The sequence below is a fragment of the Petromyzon marinus genome, chromosome 7 (genome assembly GCF_048934315.1).
Source record: "Petromyzon marinus isolate PM22_M1 ecotype Great Lakes invasive population chromosome 7, UKy_Petmar_22M1.pri1.0, whole genome shotgun sequence".
Lineage (NCBI taxonomy): Eukaryota > Metazoa > Chordata > Hyperoartia > Petromyzontiformes > Petromyzontidae > Petromyzon > Petromyzon marinus.
The window spans coordinates 14,082,731-14,099,047 of record NC_133673.1 but is presented as its reverse complement, the minus strand read 5'-3'; the positions used below and the strand labels follow the sequence as shown (position 1 = coordinate 14,099,047).

The 16,317-nt window shown below is 49.7% G+C and overlaps 1 protein-coding gene across 1 annotated transcript in view; it reads left to right on the top strand.

Annotated features, from left to right (window-relative positions):
• The window catches only part of LOC116940024 (pleiotrophin-B), an 87,177-nt gene that overhangs the window by 57,785 nt on the left and 13,075 nt on the right, over window positions 1-16,317 (top strand). Inside the window, 1 exon segment of the mRNA XM_076065187.1 lies at window positions 6,291-6,374. Coding sequence (XP_075921302.1) covers window positions 6,296-6,374 — 79 coding nt within the window. The 5' untranslated portion in view covers window positions 6,291-6,295.

The following is a 16,317-nucleotide window of genomic DNA, read 5'->3' as shown; positions in this document are numbered from 1 at the left end:
ATCAACATGCATTTCGGTTTATGTGATCGGCTGGCAGCAGAAGTAGTAATAATAATAATACAGACACAAACTGTCGACCACTTTCGGATGCACTTCTGTGGCCGTCTGAAACGCTCTTATTTCCGATATTAGGAAGCCACTGGACCTATGCACTTTTAAATCATCTAGATTCAAAGCTCGTTTCTTTAGATTTGCTTTTTTGTGTTCAGTTTGTTGTCCTTCCCCCTCCCCCCGCACCTCCGATGAGCACGGTTGGCTACGTGCGGTGGTGCGAACGAAGTTCTACAAACATGCGCGCACATTACTGGAACTCTTCAGTACACCAGAGTCACCAATGGCAATTGCCTAGCATTGTCGCCTCTCCATCCTCTCTTCCTCCCGCTCCCTCTGCACGCTCCGTGCCACCAGCGTTGTTGAAGCCCGCGGAGGAAGCGTTTGCCGGGGCTGTCCACGACCGCCCGCTGTTGCCGTTCGCGATCGCTCAACGGCACGCAGATAATTAAAGGCGCCGTCTCACACGAGTGGGGGGGGGGGCGGGAGTGGACGTGACGGCGATGGCAGCAGGTGACCGCGCGTCGATAGCGGTATAACGTAATTAATGCTGTCGGTCATTGCCTCGACGCGCACTTAAACTTCGGTAAACACGTCAATCCTAGGATGCAGATGTTATCCATCTCCGTTAGGCGACGTGTGCCCCGGCTGCTGTGGGAAGATCGCGAGTGCAGATCTGTGGTGCGCTGTTCTGGTCGTGCCGCGTGTTGCACGGCGCGCTGCCACGACGTTTCCCTCCACGTGTCTGGGTGGTAACCTGTTCAGAAAGGGAATAATAAGGGAATCGTTCCAGCGCAGTTTGGGATGAGAACAACTCGGCAAGTGAAGCAAAAAAAAAAACGAGACATCATGCGGAACAACACGTGGTGCAGCCCGGCAACAAACCGCAGAGAAATTGGCCACTTGCAATGTGGTCCCTCTCCAATGTGCTTTCACCTCGTTCTGCGTGATGCCCGACGTTTCGCTCCACGCAAGCTCGAAAAGCGCCCTGCACGCCAAGATCGCGATGAGTCCGTGGACGCGTGTGGGTTTGTCGTCCTCCTCCACTGCTTCGGCAACAGCAAGGAGCGATGCGCACAGCAAAACAATAAAAAACGTCCCCTACATTTCACCCCGTGCCGCGCCGTGCCGCACGTATCAATCTCCGGCCAGGTCGCGCTGCGGACGCGGAGCTGTTCCTTCGCAGCGACCTGCGGCGAGACCTCCGTCACGCGTGCACGCGGGGGGAGACCCCAGTGCCGTGAGAGATTCGTGTCGAGAGTTTTGAATTGCAAAGCGTTACCGTCGATCAGCGCCGGCGCCGCAGCCCCAATTGGGGCCACCCCCCACCCCCACTGAACGCGTTATTATCGAGAGCGTTCCCACGATCCGCCACCGCCTCAACAAATCCATCGGTGGCGTGGCACTCGTCCCTCGTCTTGCAAGGGGAGGTCCCGGGGCAGGTCAAGGAGTGGACGTGTAGCAGAGTCGACGTGGCGGAGGGGTGGGATCAGTGCCGGATTATCCTCGTAGCAAAAGTAGCTACATAAGTAGCTACGGGCCCCGACACTTTCAAGGGCCCTGTGCTAAATGCTTTCAAGCTATCAATTCCGTATTCTTGGGTCTTTCAGTAAAGTCACGTTAGATAAGTTCAAAGAAAATAACAAAAAATAACAAAATACTACGACTTTTTGTTTCTCTCCTGATGACGATTGCTTGTGTTGCGATCGAAACGTCGTAGTGTTTTGTTATTTTTTGTTATTTTCTTTGAACCTATCTACGTGACTTTACCGAAAGACCCAAGAATATGAATTCCTGCAGTCACGAAAGCTTTAAGTCAAGATCTATCAATTCCGGTTCAGTAATTCTGCACTTGCTCTATTACTATAGTACTATACTTGCCTTCAACTTGTACGAACGACTGGGTGTTTAAGGTTAGCGATGTGTCGTATTGTCTGGCTGTATGGCAAATGAAAAGATACAATTACTTTACGATGCAAGTAAAAAAACATATTTTAATATTTGTGTGTGTGTTTTTTTTGTTACGCTACAGGCCCCGCACTAGCTTAGTCCGGCACTGGGGGGAAGAAGTGGGTCGAGCAGGGTACCGAGAGCTTTCTCGCTCGGCTCCAGCGGGCCACTCGCCCTCGTCGTTTCCTGCGCCACCGTGGCTCTTGGGAGCAGACGGGGTGACGGGAGAAGTCGTGGCCGGGCGGACAATAGGGGGCTCGGAGGTGCGTGGCGACGCTGACAGGACCGGGGTGGACAGCTCTGCGGGGTTCTTGGTCGCCACCACTGATCCTGCTCCACAGCAGGATCGAAATACCCATTAAGGCGTTATCGGTGCCGGCCCTTAATTGCAAATCAATATAAAGCAGGCAATAGGCTAATCCCTTTGTTTTTATCTGAAGCGCCTTTCTACGGGGATTAAACGTGGAATGTGCCCCCCCCCCTCTCCTGCTTTGCGACGCGCCGATATTGGACGTAAGCCACAACGCTGTCACTCGGCGAGCCAATTTCCTTCGCGTGACATTCACGTTGATGGAATCGGGGGGGGGGGGGGCACGAGGGAGCCGTTGGGGTTTTTCAAAATACCACGCAGCCGAATGCCACACTCCGGCACAGTGTCACGCAGCCGCGGAGAGAGACAACAACAACAAAATCCTCTACCATTTATTTTAATATTAGCCGTGTACGCTTATCTCCCCTACCCCCCCCCCCCCCACTTTGCACAAGAGCGCAGAAGCGTGGTCACGACATCTACGCCTCTCTATAAGGAACTAAACAGGTGGACTTCTCCACAAATCTGTCTGTCGCCTGATGAAGCTGGCTGTAATTACTGACGAAACGTCGTACTCAGATTGTTAATGTTGTGGCTTTGCTCTCTAACACACCGGTGTGCTGTACTAGTGACGAATTGGCCACGTTCTGCTTACGTGACAACCCTTACTAGTTGGCTGTGTCGGGTGGTGGCGGGTTTAACGACACATTTATATATTTACGTGATCTAACCCAAAAAAACCTGTCCCGCGATTTTTAAAATTCTTCATCAAATGTGACTCGTTTGTCGTGCGAAGCTGGTTATTGGATTCATCGCCTGACCACCCCCCCCCCGCCCCCCCGGCGTCTCTCCTCTCGGACTGCCGTGGGGGGCGAGGGGGGGGGGGCATGAGGTGCGGTTGCGTAATCCTCCACCGCAGTGGGGATAATTTACACTTGGAACCAATAACTCGTGTCGCGAGTCTATGTTGCTCAACGTCTCGGTCTGCGACGAGTGGAATTGCTGCAATGACTTTGTCGAGCCACGTTAACCTTCATAGCGGTTAATGGATAAATGATTTCCCGAGGCCTGCCGATGCGCTGGGACGACACTGTCCGTCGCTGCCCTTGCTAGCCCGAATGAAATCCGAATGTTTTTTTCTTTCTCGTTACTTCTTTATGCAATACAACACACGTTCTCTGGTCTGGTCAACACAAGCAAGTAACGTTGCGCAGCTCAGCAACAAGGGAAGCCTCACCGTGGCTGGGTGGATGAGTGACTGGGAGGGTGGGTGAGTGAGTGGCTGGGAGGGTGGGTGAGTGGCTGGGAGGGTGGGTGAGTGGCTGGGAGGGTGGGTGAGTGACTGGGAGGGTGGGTGAGTGACTGGGAGGGTGGGTGAGTGGCTGGGAGGGTGGGTGAGTGACTGGGAGGGTGGGTGAGTGGCTGGGTGGATGAGTGGCTGGCAAGGTGGGTGAGTGGCTGGGAGTCTGGATGAGTGGCTGGGAGGGTGGATGAGTGGCTGGGAGGGTGGGTGAGTGGCTGGGAGTCTGGGTGAGTGGCTGGGAGTCGGGGTGAGTGGCTGGGAGTCTGGGTGAGTGGCGGGAAGGGTGGGTGGGTGAGTGACTAGGAGGGTGGATGAGTGGCTGGCAGGGTGGGTGAGTGGCTGGGAGTCTGGGTGAGTGGTTGGGAGGGTGGGTGAGTGACTGGAGGGGTGGATGAGTGGCTGGGAGGGTAGGTGAGTGGCTGGGTGGATGAGTGGCTGGCAGGGTGGGTGAGTGGCTGGGAGGGTGGATGAGTGGCTGGGAGGGTGGGTGAGTGGCTGGCTGGATGAGTGACCGGAGGGGTGGATGAGTTGCTGTGAGGGTGGATGAGTGGCTGGGTGGATGAGTGAGTGGGAGGGTGGATGAGTGGCTGGGAGGGTGGGTGAGGGGCTGGGAGAGTGGGTGAGTGGCTGGGAGGGTGGATAAGTGGCTGGAAGGGTGAACCAGTTTCTAGTAGAGTGGGTGGGGGCTGTTTGGGTGGTTGGGTGGGTGGCTGGATAGGCAGGTAGCTAGGTGGCTAAAATCCACAATTCAAATATGGGTTCCATCCGCCCTGTGATAAAGCCAGGTCCCCAAGTGTGGCAAGACAAGGGTCTCAGCCTGGTACCCAATGGCTGCACAAAACAGACAATTGTATTACATACAGTATGTCTTTTCACTTAATTTGGCCGATTGCAGCTTGGTTTTACTGACAGGGGATGAACACTCTTGCGCAGCGCGTGTAACCGGTGTGCCCATCGTGTACATAAGCAGGCAGAAGTAATGTCACACCTTGGGACCTTTTTGCCAGTGCCAAAGTATAAAAAATAAGAAGTTATGTTGTGACATCACCTTCTGGGACCGTTCTCCGGAACAAGGCAATGCAAGAGATTCAAATACAAATGTCATCTCATAACATGACACAAATAAAACATTTGAAATACGGTTGACAGGAGAGAAAAAAAACCGAGAGAAGCCAGGGACGCATCAATGAGCATAATGCAGATACACGTTCAGTCAATGTGTATTCCTTACATCATTATTCTTCTTAACAATTGGAGTGGAATCAATGCATCTCTTAAGGCATGCATATCAGTTTTTTTTTTAAAGCACGCAATATAAGCGTGGAATCCCACGCGGATAATAAGCAATTTCTCAAGAGCTACGCGCTGTGTGTAACATGTCTACCTCACCCTGGGCCTGCTGTCATTCACCGCAACGTTTAAAAATAATCGATTCTTTGAACGAATCACGATTCTGGATGGTTACCATTCATAGAGTCGCTCCTGGAAAGGGGGGGGGGGGTGGGTGGGGGTTGAATCCTTGAGCCCCGGACAGACGGAATCTCACACGCGCATTGCCTGCGTTGCTCTCCGACGTGTTTTCTGATTTTCTGGGATCGCACCGTAGCATTTGGCACGGCGTCCGGCGTTCAAGGCAATGCAAGTTTCAGAGCATTTATACCTCTGGTCGAGCAGTTAGTTGTATATAGTTGAACACGTGGGCTTTCGCGACCAATATCATCTATAGTACAGGTTTTTTCTTTGTGGGTTATATTGCGTAAATACAGGGTGCTTAAAAAAAATGTTAACACTTCGGAGAATTTGCAACAACACCACAAGAAGTGCGGTGCTGCCTCCGGGCTCCGGAGACCACGTGGAGAAGATTCCAGGCCATGTGTTGACAATGACGGCGAACAAGTGGAGACTCTTTGACTTTTTGAAGATATTAACATACATTTGTTATCATGGTATAGTGTATTATCCGTTCTTTTTCCATTGAAAACGATAATCCCATATAAGTATTAAAAATAATTTGAAGCACCCTGTGTATAAATGTGTCGTTAAACCCGCCCACACCCGATACAGCCAACTAGTAAGGTTTGTCACGTAAACAGAACATGCCAATTCGTTACTAGTAAAGCAACACCGGTGTGTTGGAGAGCAACGCCACAACATTTACAATCTGAGTACGACGTTTCGCCAGTAATTTCAACTGGCATCATCAGGCGACAGCCAGATTTGTGGAGAAGTCTTCCTCCTGATTCGTTCCTTATAGTATTAGATTTGATGGCATCACTTTTGAGCACTTCTTGAGCGATGTTATATCCACTCATCACACCTTGGCGGTGTTCTCTGGTGGTGGAGACAAAGCCATAAAGAAGGTTGTCTCTGGTGTAGGCCAATCAGTTTCGAAGACAATGGTAGATTATCGGAGTATGTTTGTTTGCATGTTTGTACACGAGTATTTGTGGTTAATGTACACTTGATGCCTGGCAATTTTTTATTTATTTATTTGGTGTTTGAACATCTTAACACCTTCTGTCTTATTGCCAGAAAGGTTAAAGCCTATTCTGTTTTTTGTTTAATCATTGCCTGCAATGTTGGGTTTGGGACTTCAAGTTGCGTCGATCGTTTTGTCTTTGAACTCTCGTCATCGTCGTCCTCATCTCTCGTCGTCGTTATTGTCGTGCATTGCAGGAAGGATGCAGACGCGCTGGGCCGTCGCCTTGCTGTTGGTCCTCCTGGCTGTAGCCGCCACGGCTGGGAAGAAGGACAAGCGGGGTGAGTTCTCGGCCCGCGGTGCTCGTCGGCGTCGGCTCAGCGTTGGAGCGCGCACGGACGAAGGAAGTGGTTACTCGATGAATGGGATCTCTCGGAAGCAGTTCTGTGACGTCCCCTTCAGCGGACCGTTCTCTTACTCGGGGTTGCTCTACGGGGGGGGGGAGGGGGGTGGATAGTACCGCACCACGATGCGGACGGCACAAATTCAAATACAATTTTGTATAATGAAGACACGCTCGTCGAGGACGCTGCCATGGGTGCCGTTCAGCCTCGAATTAATTCGCGTGTGCATTATTATTAGTCTGCACGTTATATTATTTGGTTTCATTTGTGTGGCTCCTTAAAGAGGATAGCCAGCACACAATGTCCATCCGGTGTGATGGAGCTTGGTCATAAAAAAATAATTACAGGAGTACGTTGAGCCCAACGATTGCTGTGAAATATTTTGTAAACCGTTCAAAATTAGGCACGCGTGGTAGATGTCTTTTGATGTGAATATTCCATAAAAATTGTCAGGAGAAAAAATACCCCGTGGCGTAAAAATGCCTTGACGGGCATTTCTCTATTCGCATTTACACTTGTTAGAAAACCATTTCGCCCAACAAAGTTGCGATCAATTTGCACTGAAAACCCAAAAAACCGTTTTACAATATATTTCGTTTTATAAGCTTGCTTTTCGGGACGCTCGCGCCCTCCTCCGAAGCTAAATGTCGACGGCTCCGCTTTAATTCACTGTTCGCGTGCGCAATTATTCGCAAAATCTGCAAGGCTCGTGAAATGCATTCACAGCTGTATTGCCCACGTGGCTGATGGAACCGTGGAATGACGGCCCCGTTATATTCGCCTTCTTTTGTGCTGTCTGCTCTGCATTTCTTTAATTTATTCCTGCAGGGAAATACGGAATGCAATCCCCGTGGCTTGAGTGGATGTATGTATATATGTGTGTGTGTGTTTACTGTTAACAGCCTGCCAGGTGACTCACCATTACAGCGAGCGGCTTACAATCACAAGGTTGCCTGGTCCAATACCGGTTGGAGGGGTTCACTCATCATCATCTCTCTGGAGTCGATCAAATAAGTACCACTCTGTAGGGAGGTCAACCGTCAGAATCAGACTCTTTGTTTATACGGGAGGAATCCGATGAGCTATAAAGCTCTTTTTCGCAGATGTCCCATAAAGAGCGGGTCAAGCAAGCTACCAAGAGTGGTTGTCCTATTGATAGATCCACCCCCAACATTGGATTGTGGCATTTCCACCACTGACTTAGTGCTGTAAACGGAAAATGATCACTGCCTAAATTGTCATTTGAGCAGGAAATCGCTCTGATATTGAATGTGTGGGGGAGAGGTGGCGTAGCGGTTAGCGCGTTGCGCTACGAACCCGGTGACCCAAGTTCGATTCCCGTTCGCGGCGCACGTGATTGTGCGTCCGTCTCTCTGTCCCCCAATCGTCAGCCACGATCTATCCACTGCTGGATGAAGGCCTCCCCATGCGGTTGCCACCTCTAACGGTTCCCGCGATGCAAAAATGCATTGAGCACCTACAGACTCGCCGATTTGATTGCTCTAACCTTCCCCGGATGCGTCCGCTCCTGACCGTGCGCCCTCCTTTGACCACCACTCCACCGTTAGTCTCGGCCACGGGCCATCAACCCTTCCAGTGACATTCGCTCCCAAAGCCTTGTTCACTCACTCACTCACTTTACATCTTCTTGGTGATGTATTTTTATTTAACGCGACACCGCGATCGCGACAGACGGCATAGAATCGTGCTTGCTTGGTTTACATGTCCTGGAGTCGTGCCCTCTGAGTATTTATTTCACCCCAAAAGGGGGTAATTGAAGGTAGGTATGTATGTATATTGAACTTTTTTCGCACCGTACGTAGCCAACCACGCTAATCGGAGCTGTGAAAGGTGAATCGAGTTCCTTATTAACTTTCTTAAAAAGTCGAAATAACGTCCCTAACTTGCATTTGTTCTCCAATCGGCGTGTTCCCCGTCCTCTCTGTCTGTATCTCTCTCTGTAAATCCCGGCGCGTGTACCTTCCCGTGCTTCTTTCTGCGCTGGAGAGAGTCGCCTCTCGCGAAGCCTCGTGGGCGGCCACGTTTCTAGCGCCAATTACTCTCCGAGAGAAGCGCTCTTCTGTGAGCGCAAGTAGGCTCCCAGGGAGAGCGTTCCACCACAATGACCGCGTGTGCACCAGAAGCTTAGGGCCACACTCTTAAGCACATCACGTTGGCATCTACGGACGCCGCGGTAGGGAGATGTTAACTTCCTCGCCTGGTGTACAGGAGGTCGTCAGTTTGATTCCGACCCTGATGCCTGTATATTTAGAGTTTCCATCTTTTCCCCGTGGTTGCATGGATTTTTCTCTGGGTCCTTCGGTGTTTGCCTCTACGTTCAGAAAGACGCGTTTAGAGTATTTATTTGCTATGAAGTTCCACGCTTTGAACCACTTCTTTGGGCTATCATTGTAGCCTCTGACAAAAATAGCTCGATAGTCTTACCTGGTAAAATGAAAAAAAATAGTTCACAGTTTCATAATTTAAATAGTTGATGGTATTCCTTGGGGCACGTGCGTGATCGGGGTGTGCTTATGTGCAGCTTAGCGTGCTTCAAATGTGGCAGTGCCGGATGACACCGTGTGACGCAGAATCACCGCCACCACGTAACGCTGCATACGTAGGTCAGTGGAAAAGGCCACATAGAGTTGAACACGGATGGAGGCCAAATATACGTACGAGGACATTACGTCCATCCCGGCTGCAAACCATCCCGTGTATAAACGGCCAATGCCTCCACTCTCTGGGGATGCAGAGAGCTTCTGGAGGAGTGGTGGCATTTGGTCCCCCCACCCCGCCCCCCCCCGTGTACCCCATAGCACCCCCAGCCTCTGGCAGCTAGGCAAGTGTCTAAGACCATAACGCGTTTAATTAGCGAGGGCCCCCGGCAAGAGCACTGCGTACTCTCCGCTGCACCGGGTGCCAGGGCCAATGAGAGCACCCGGACGCCGACGTCGACGCGCGAGCGACACGCTGACGGCGCCTTCCGAGGGACGCTGTGGTGGAGGAGAGAACGAGAGGATGGCAGCCGCACTTCGCTTCCCGTCTGCGCTGCTCCGCGGCGAGCGATGCCTCAGGATAACGTGAAGGGACCGGCGCAAATGAATCGTGATTCCGCGAGGAAGATTTGTTTCTCCGCAAAGGGACGTTCAGCGACTGTTTGTACCCCCCCCCCCCCGCCGCCGCCCCCGGGTTAGGGCAGTGCCGCGCAGCGTGGTTGAGCGTGGGTTCTGGTGCAAGACTGTGCCCCGCATTCCCCCCCCCCTCTCTCGTTCAACTCCTCCCCCCCCCCCACACTCCCTCGTCTTCTTCGTAGCCAGGCGCCTGGGCCCCTACAGCAGCTCCACCGTCTGCACACTGGATAGCTAGGTCTCAGGGTTGAGGGTTCGCAAGTACTTCGCGACGAAAAAGATACAAGGAGAGACAAATGTTCCGTGTAACTTTTAGCCACCGCGGCATGAAACGTCGACAAGTCGGAAATTGTCGCCGTGCTCAAACAAGCGATGGGCAGCCCTCCAAACTGGTGACAGTCCCGAGCCTCGTAGTTCATGACTGTTGACCGCAGGGAAAACGTGGAAATGCAACTCAGCGCACCAGTTATGTGTGTGTGTCAAGGCCGTAATTATAATATATATTGGGGGACACACATCCCCCCCAATATTCAAATATGCTCAAAATGTCCCTCCCAATATATTGCTATAAAATAGATTTCTGTTCATATGATTGTGGTTATGGTTGTACTTTATTAATCCCTAATCTCTGCCATTACATGAAATGAAACAAGAAAAGGTAAAAAAGAAAAAAAATAGTAGACATTATTGTAAAAAAAAAGTCCATCCTATGTGCTAGTGAATTTTTTTATATTTTAGGCAGGAAATGGCAGGGAATTCGTTTTAAAATTTAGATTTATTTTTTCTGGGGGGGCACCCCCAGACCCCCTGAAAGATTTGGTCCCCCCCCCCCAATGTTGACTCCATGGCTACGGCCTTGGTGTGTGTGCAGAATAAAGTTTTCCATCGGCTATCTCGCGGATTGGAAAAACACGAATGCCGCCAAACAAAGCGGACCGAAAGATGAACAGAGGACAAAGAAAGGCACAGAGGGAGATATGCGGCACTCTTAAATTGTGCCGAGAGACAGAGAGCGTAATGCGCGTTTAGGAAGCAAACGCAAATCGGGGACTGACTGTTAGGTGGAATAACGGGGGCGGGGGGTTGGCCCTGATGCATCGCCGGCAGGGACAATGATGTCCGACGGACGAGACTGGTGGCAGAATTGCAGCCAACGAGCGCAGCCAAGAGGGCGACCACTGAGATGCAGAGCAATGAGATGGATTGTGGCATCGCAGGATGGCGTGGCACGCCTGGCGGCTTGCGGGGGGGGGAGAGGGAGCGATTCATTCAGCAATGGATAAACCATGGCCCACTTATGTCCTTCGTGGGAGCAGAATGAGTTGCTGATGTTTTTGTTTTTTAAACCCTGACCGAGATTTGAACCCACGCACTTCTAACTGCGGGGCGGGCGTTCTAACCACCGCGCCGCTGGGCGCAATGCCGTTATTAACGCGACTCGATTGTGTTTCAGATCAGCCGCCGGTTACGCCAAATGACGCGGGATTTTACTTTCAGAAGCATCGCTAAGACAGTCGTAATGCAATAAAAACGGTACGCAAATGCACTTATGGGAAATAAGCGGAAGGGAAGAAATGCCTAGCAAGAAAAAAAACCGTCTCTGCCCGAGCCCAAATTGCCGACAACTAATTTTGAGAGAGCTGCTCACGCCCCTCCAGTGCGGCTAAATGCCAAGAATTGCCATTTTCAGCGAGTGCTGAAATAAGTCCGACGAAGGCGGTGGCGGGGGTGAGGTGAGGGTTGCGTGAGGGAGGCTGGGGGGGGGGGCAGGAGGTCGGGGCGTGGGGAGCTCACCCGAACGTGACGCCTTATCACCTTGTGTATTATGCATGGTGTGTGTGTGTGAGCGCGCGGCATTAATGAAGGCAGCACGGTAACAAAAGTTCACAGAATGGATGCGCATACTTTGACATGTTTAATTCTCGAGTTGATTTTTATGCCGACCGAGCCATCCATTCTGCACCTAATAATAACCTCATTACAGCACAGCTTTGATTACTCCATGCAAAGGGTAATAAACTATCCCCGCTCACGCAAAAGCCTGCACTTCCAATGAAAAGGAAATGCAAAACATAATTAAAATTTTGCGGGATATATTTCAATGCAGATTTTTTTTTTCAGAACCCCTCCCAATCAAACGCCACTATGCTGAAGCAAAAAAAAGGTTTTTTTATTATGATGCAAAATTTTATATTAAATAAAGTCACCGGGCCGCTACTGTTTGACCTCCATTCTATGTGGGTATGCTAAGCTTGTTGCGAGCAATGTTCCCATAGCTTCAGAGAGACCGAGCGAGAGAGAGAGGGAGAAAAAACCCACCCACAGCCTTTCTGCAGATGTAAACATCACTACGGTGGCCGGGCAGACACTGAAATGGCATCGTGGAATTTTATGCAGCCAGAGCCAAACCCCTGAACTTCGCTGGCCGACTCCTCCAGACCTTTGTTAATTTCTCAGCCTTCCGTCTCATCCTCACTGTGTTCAGCCACCCGTACTTTCCAGTCATATCGCTTCTCGTTTTTGCTGCTTCCCTAGACCCTGGAATTCCCTTCTCTCGTGTCTATTGTTATTTTTTCCGAGCGTTCTCATGACTTTGCTGAGTTCAAGAGACGCTCATGACTCTATTGCCGACAATTTGTTTTTCATCCGTTGCCTACTTTTTGACGACGCTGATTTGTCGCTGGCGTTTTGGGCCTTTTGCTCAACGATTGTGTCGTAAAAACACAACCACACGCACACACCAAGCACCTCTAGCAGGATGGAGGACGTTACGCTTACAGTTACGTCCTCCATTCCCAGAGTGCACGGCAGTTCTGGCGCACGTACGGATTGTGTGTTCTCTAAACCAGTGGTTGAAATTTACCCATATCTCTATAAAAGAGGCCAGGCAACCCCATGGCACGACTGCTCTTGGCTTGCACTCGATTCAATGGCTCCAGAAAAATAATTGTCAGGTTTAATACGTAGGCTTTCGCGAATAATATCATCCATAATAGAGGTTTTTGGGTTATAGCGCGTAAATATATAAATGCGTCGTTGAAACCCGCTACCACCCGACACAGCCAACTAGTAAGGGTTGTCACATAAACGGAACGTGCCAATTCGTCACTAGTACAGCACACCGGTGTGTTGGATAATTCTCAGGATTTGAATTCGCAACCTAATGGCTGGTTGTTTTTTTATTATTCAGTCTATATTCCGATCGCCCTCGTGGCATCATATATAAAAAGGTATATCATCTCTCAAGAAGACAGCATCACATAACTGCATGCGAAATACCCTTCGATTGTTCTCTCTGCTCTAGAGAAGGGGTTGGCATTTACTGGTAACCTACAAAGAGTGTTCATGGCATGGAAATCACAGCACACAATTTAATTCAAATTTCAGTGAAAGATAAAAGATAATCTGATATTTTTATTTTTTACGTGTTCATTGGTGACCGGGTGAAAGACGATCAAATCACTACACCCGAGAGAACGCCGTTTGCTGATACCTGGATTGGAACTTAAGATCTCTCAGCCATGGCGACTCAGCGCTCTGACCTCTGATCCACCCGGCCACCTCGTGAAAGTTAATTTTTTACACACAAAAGACACCGCACTGACTTCCTCATATCAGTGTTATAATTGTGATTTAATCACAGGTGGATGACACCTGCATTTAAATCCAGGGCTTCAGTGGCTCAATCTCAGTCATTGCATTGACGCAGAATTATCCCCATGAGCAAAAGGCCACTTCGCTGCTCAATGCTTTTAGGTGGCCGTGGGGTCTTGGACCTGTATCCTTTCACAATGACACTAACAGCTGCAGCATTTGATGAAGTGCTTATGAAGTGGACCGGCACATCTGGAAATGCTTTTCAACGAGGCCGTGATGTGGGCAAAATTAAAGAAATGGAATAAATAGGTAATTTAGCATGAAGCAAATTGGGTGTCCGTGTAAACAAGAGGCATGCCCCCACTAATGGGACTTTCCTACTGAGAAGGCATTTTCCCCCTTTCAGCTTGAACAACAGATAAATAAATAATGCTTGACAAATCTTCCCTTCTCTTTACAAGATTAGATTGGATTTTATGGAATATGTCGGTGGAGGATGTGGAAATTGGAAAGAAAAAAAAACAGATGGGGGTTATTTAAAATGTAATCGCACCGCGAGTTATTTATGCAGATCAGTCGGCGCCGTGGTGTTTGCGCTCCTCGGCTGAGATGTATTTTTTTACATACTCACAAAAAAAACCTTTCTCCATGAAGCCCGCCCGAAGGAGAGTTTGACGTAACCGTATTTTCTGTCCGACGGCACAGCCGTCCCTTTGGTGCGTGTCAAAATAGAGCGAATAAATAAATAACCCGATCACTAAATAAGGGAATTAAAGCGACGGAGAAGACAAGAACGCGTGCGCTCGCGACGCCGCTCCCCTCCGACGTTCCATCGCCGAGACCGCGGTGACGTGCGGCGCTTAAGCGAGACAGCGGCTTATTTAGCCTCATCCCCCCCCCCCCCCCCCAATAAACGCCCGTCATGCGCCTTGACGTGGCACCGTTCGCAAATTATTCCGGCGCTCGGCGCAAGGTTGATTTGACAGGCAATGGCGGGTTCCGCGTGCGAGCGCGATATTCCGCGCCTAAAGTTGCGGCAGGGGCGCCCTGTGAGTGACGCGGCGAAACGGAAACTGCCGTGGCTGGAGGGTTGGTGGCGGTGACGGTGGCGGTGGTGGTGGAACGCCATTCTGTATCTCTGGTTCCCAGGCGCTGATGCCGCTCAAATTTATTGAAAGTGAAACGTATTCAACCGTGCAATCAATGGGCCTAAATGGCAACAAGCAGGCTTGGCATGGGGGTCACAGACTTGCGGTCGTGACGTGCCAGCTGTATATTTATTTACTCGTGATCCTTGCAGGTGCGACGACACTCTGAAAGTCGAAACTGCCGCCAGACTTTGCCACTGAGACAACTGCTGTGGAGAAACTTGGATCCCAAAGGACGCTCCGCCCGTAAAATGAAACGTTCATCTGTTTTTTGTTTTGCGTACAAACACAACTCTTGTCCGTTGATTAATTTTACACGAAATATTCATTTCATACGAATTCGATGACCGTAGTTCGATTCCCGACCACGATTGACAGAAGTGGCTGGGGACACCAGCCCCCCCCCCCCTTTCCCCCCATCTCCCATCCCACTCAATTCGCACGGACTGACGTGGTGCGATATCGTAAACAAGAAACGCGTCCATAACCGACGAGAAATGGGAGGCATTCATTCAGCAGTGGATTGACTCGGAGCTGTAATGCATGTGTGTGTGTGTCTTTATTATTGTACAAGTGCCCTGTCTTCATATTATTCGCAGTGCAGCCACAGAGTCCAGTTCTGGAAAAGCCATAAAAATGATCTAAGTTTGCCTCGAGTATTATATTTTTTAAATGTTTCTTCCAGTTACTTTTGAAATCAAATTAACACGTGGGCTTTGGCAATTTGACAAATTCACCACAGCCCAGGGAACAATTTCTATCCTCAACGCGGGAAGCAGCGCAGGGAATGAAAGATAAACAAATACTGTTTATTTATAACCCTGCAATAATTGTGTTATATCTGTATTTTTTTTCAAGTTCTTGTGTTGTTTATATTTGGTCAATTTCAAATGAGACAACGTATGTTGCCGGGATTGCAGCCACACTGTGGGTGAGACACATCTTGCCATTAATTCGCATTAATCATCATCTGTCCCTTCAGCTCATTAGCAACGATGGAGCCGAAGGAATTTCCAACCTGGTACTCTTTATTTAGCCAAGCGAGCGCTACTGCCTCCTTCAGTCTCATTCCTCTTACTCTCTAGATCTTGTACTGCTGCATTCGCTCTCCGCATTTCCTGTTCTCCCCCTCCTCCCCATTCCCATCCATTGTTGCGTCCCAACGCCTCCGATTATCACGGTTGGCTGTGTGCGGTGCGAAAGAAGTTCTACACACATAAAAACATACATACAAACAGCCATGGCCGTATATTGAAGCCTCAGGTCGCCGAGAACCACTGGCATCACTGCTCGCTCAGCATTCGAAACGGGACGGTACAAATATTTACGATGCCTGCAATTTCTCCCCGGGATATATTCCATTTTATTGGCTCGCGAGCCGACGCGCTTGGTGTACATTGTACAAATGTATTGCTCGTGGGGTTGTTTTGCACCGCACAAATTTCTAACCGAAAAAAAGAAGACATCACGAAAGTTTTATCGCAGCTGGGGGGGGGGAGATCTCGCGTTACCAAGTTTTATTGTGCCTTGAAAATTTGAAAGAACATCGAGTTATAACCAGACATACATTAACGGGCGTCGTTGGGTAAATCTTTGTTTTCTCGCCCTTCGTTTGCAGTGCATCCGCGTCGTAAATACCGCGTTATAATCTGCGTTTTATTTTTTTATTATTTTTCTATGCCGTCTCCCCTTCATGTTTTGTTGCGCAGTGGGGAGAATATTGCGCTCATTACCGCTTATTTCACAAGTGGCTGAATATTTTCGCTCACGGGAAGCGGCGTATTTATTGCCCGGCTGCCCAGTGAGAGGATGATGGTAGCCAGTTAGCGCGGAACAGCAGGACCATACACTATTTGCATGCTTTAATGTCCGATTATCCCTTGCCTCGCGTTCGCAAAGCTTGGCTCCACTGTGAATGGTAGGTGATCAGAGATGGCTTTTAATTCTGATTTCTTGTATTCATATTTTTCATTAAAAACCCTTAAAGAAGGAATTATTGTCGAT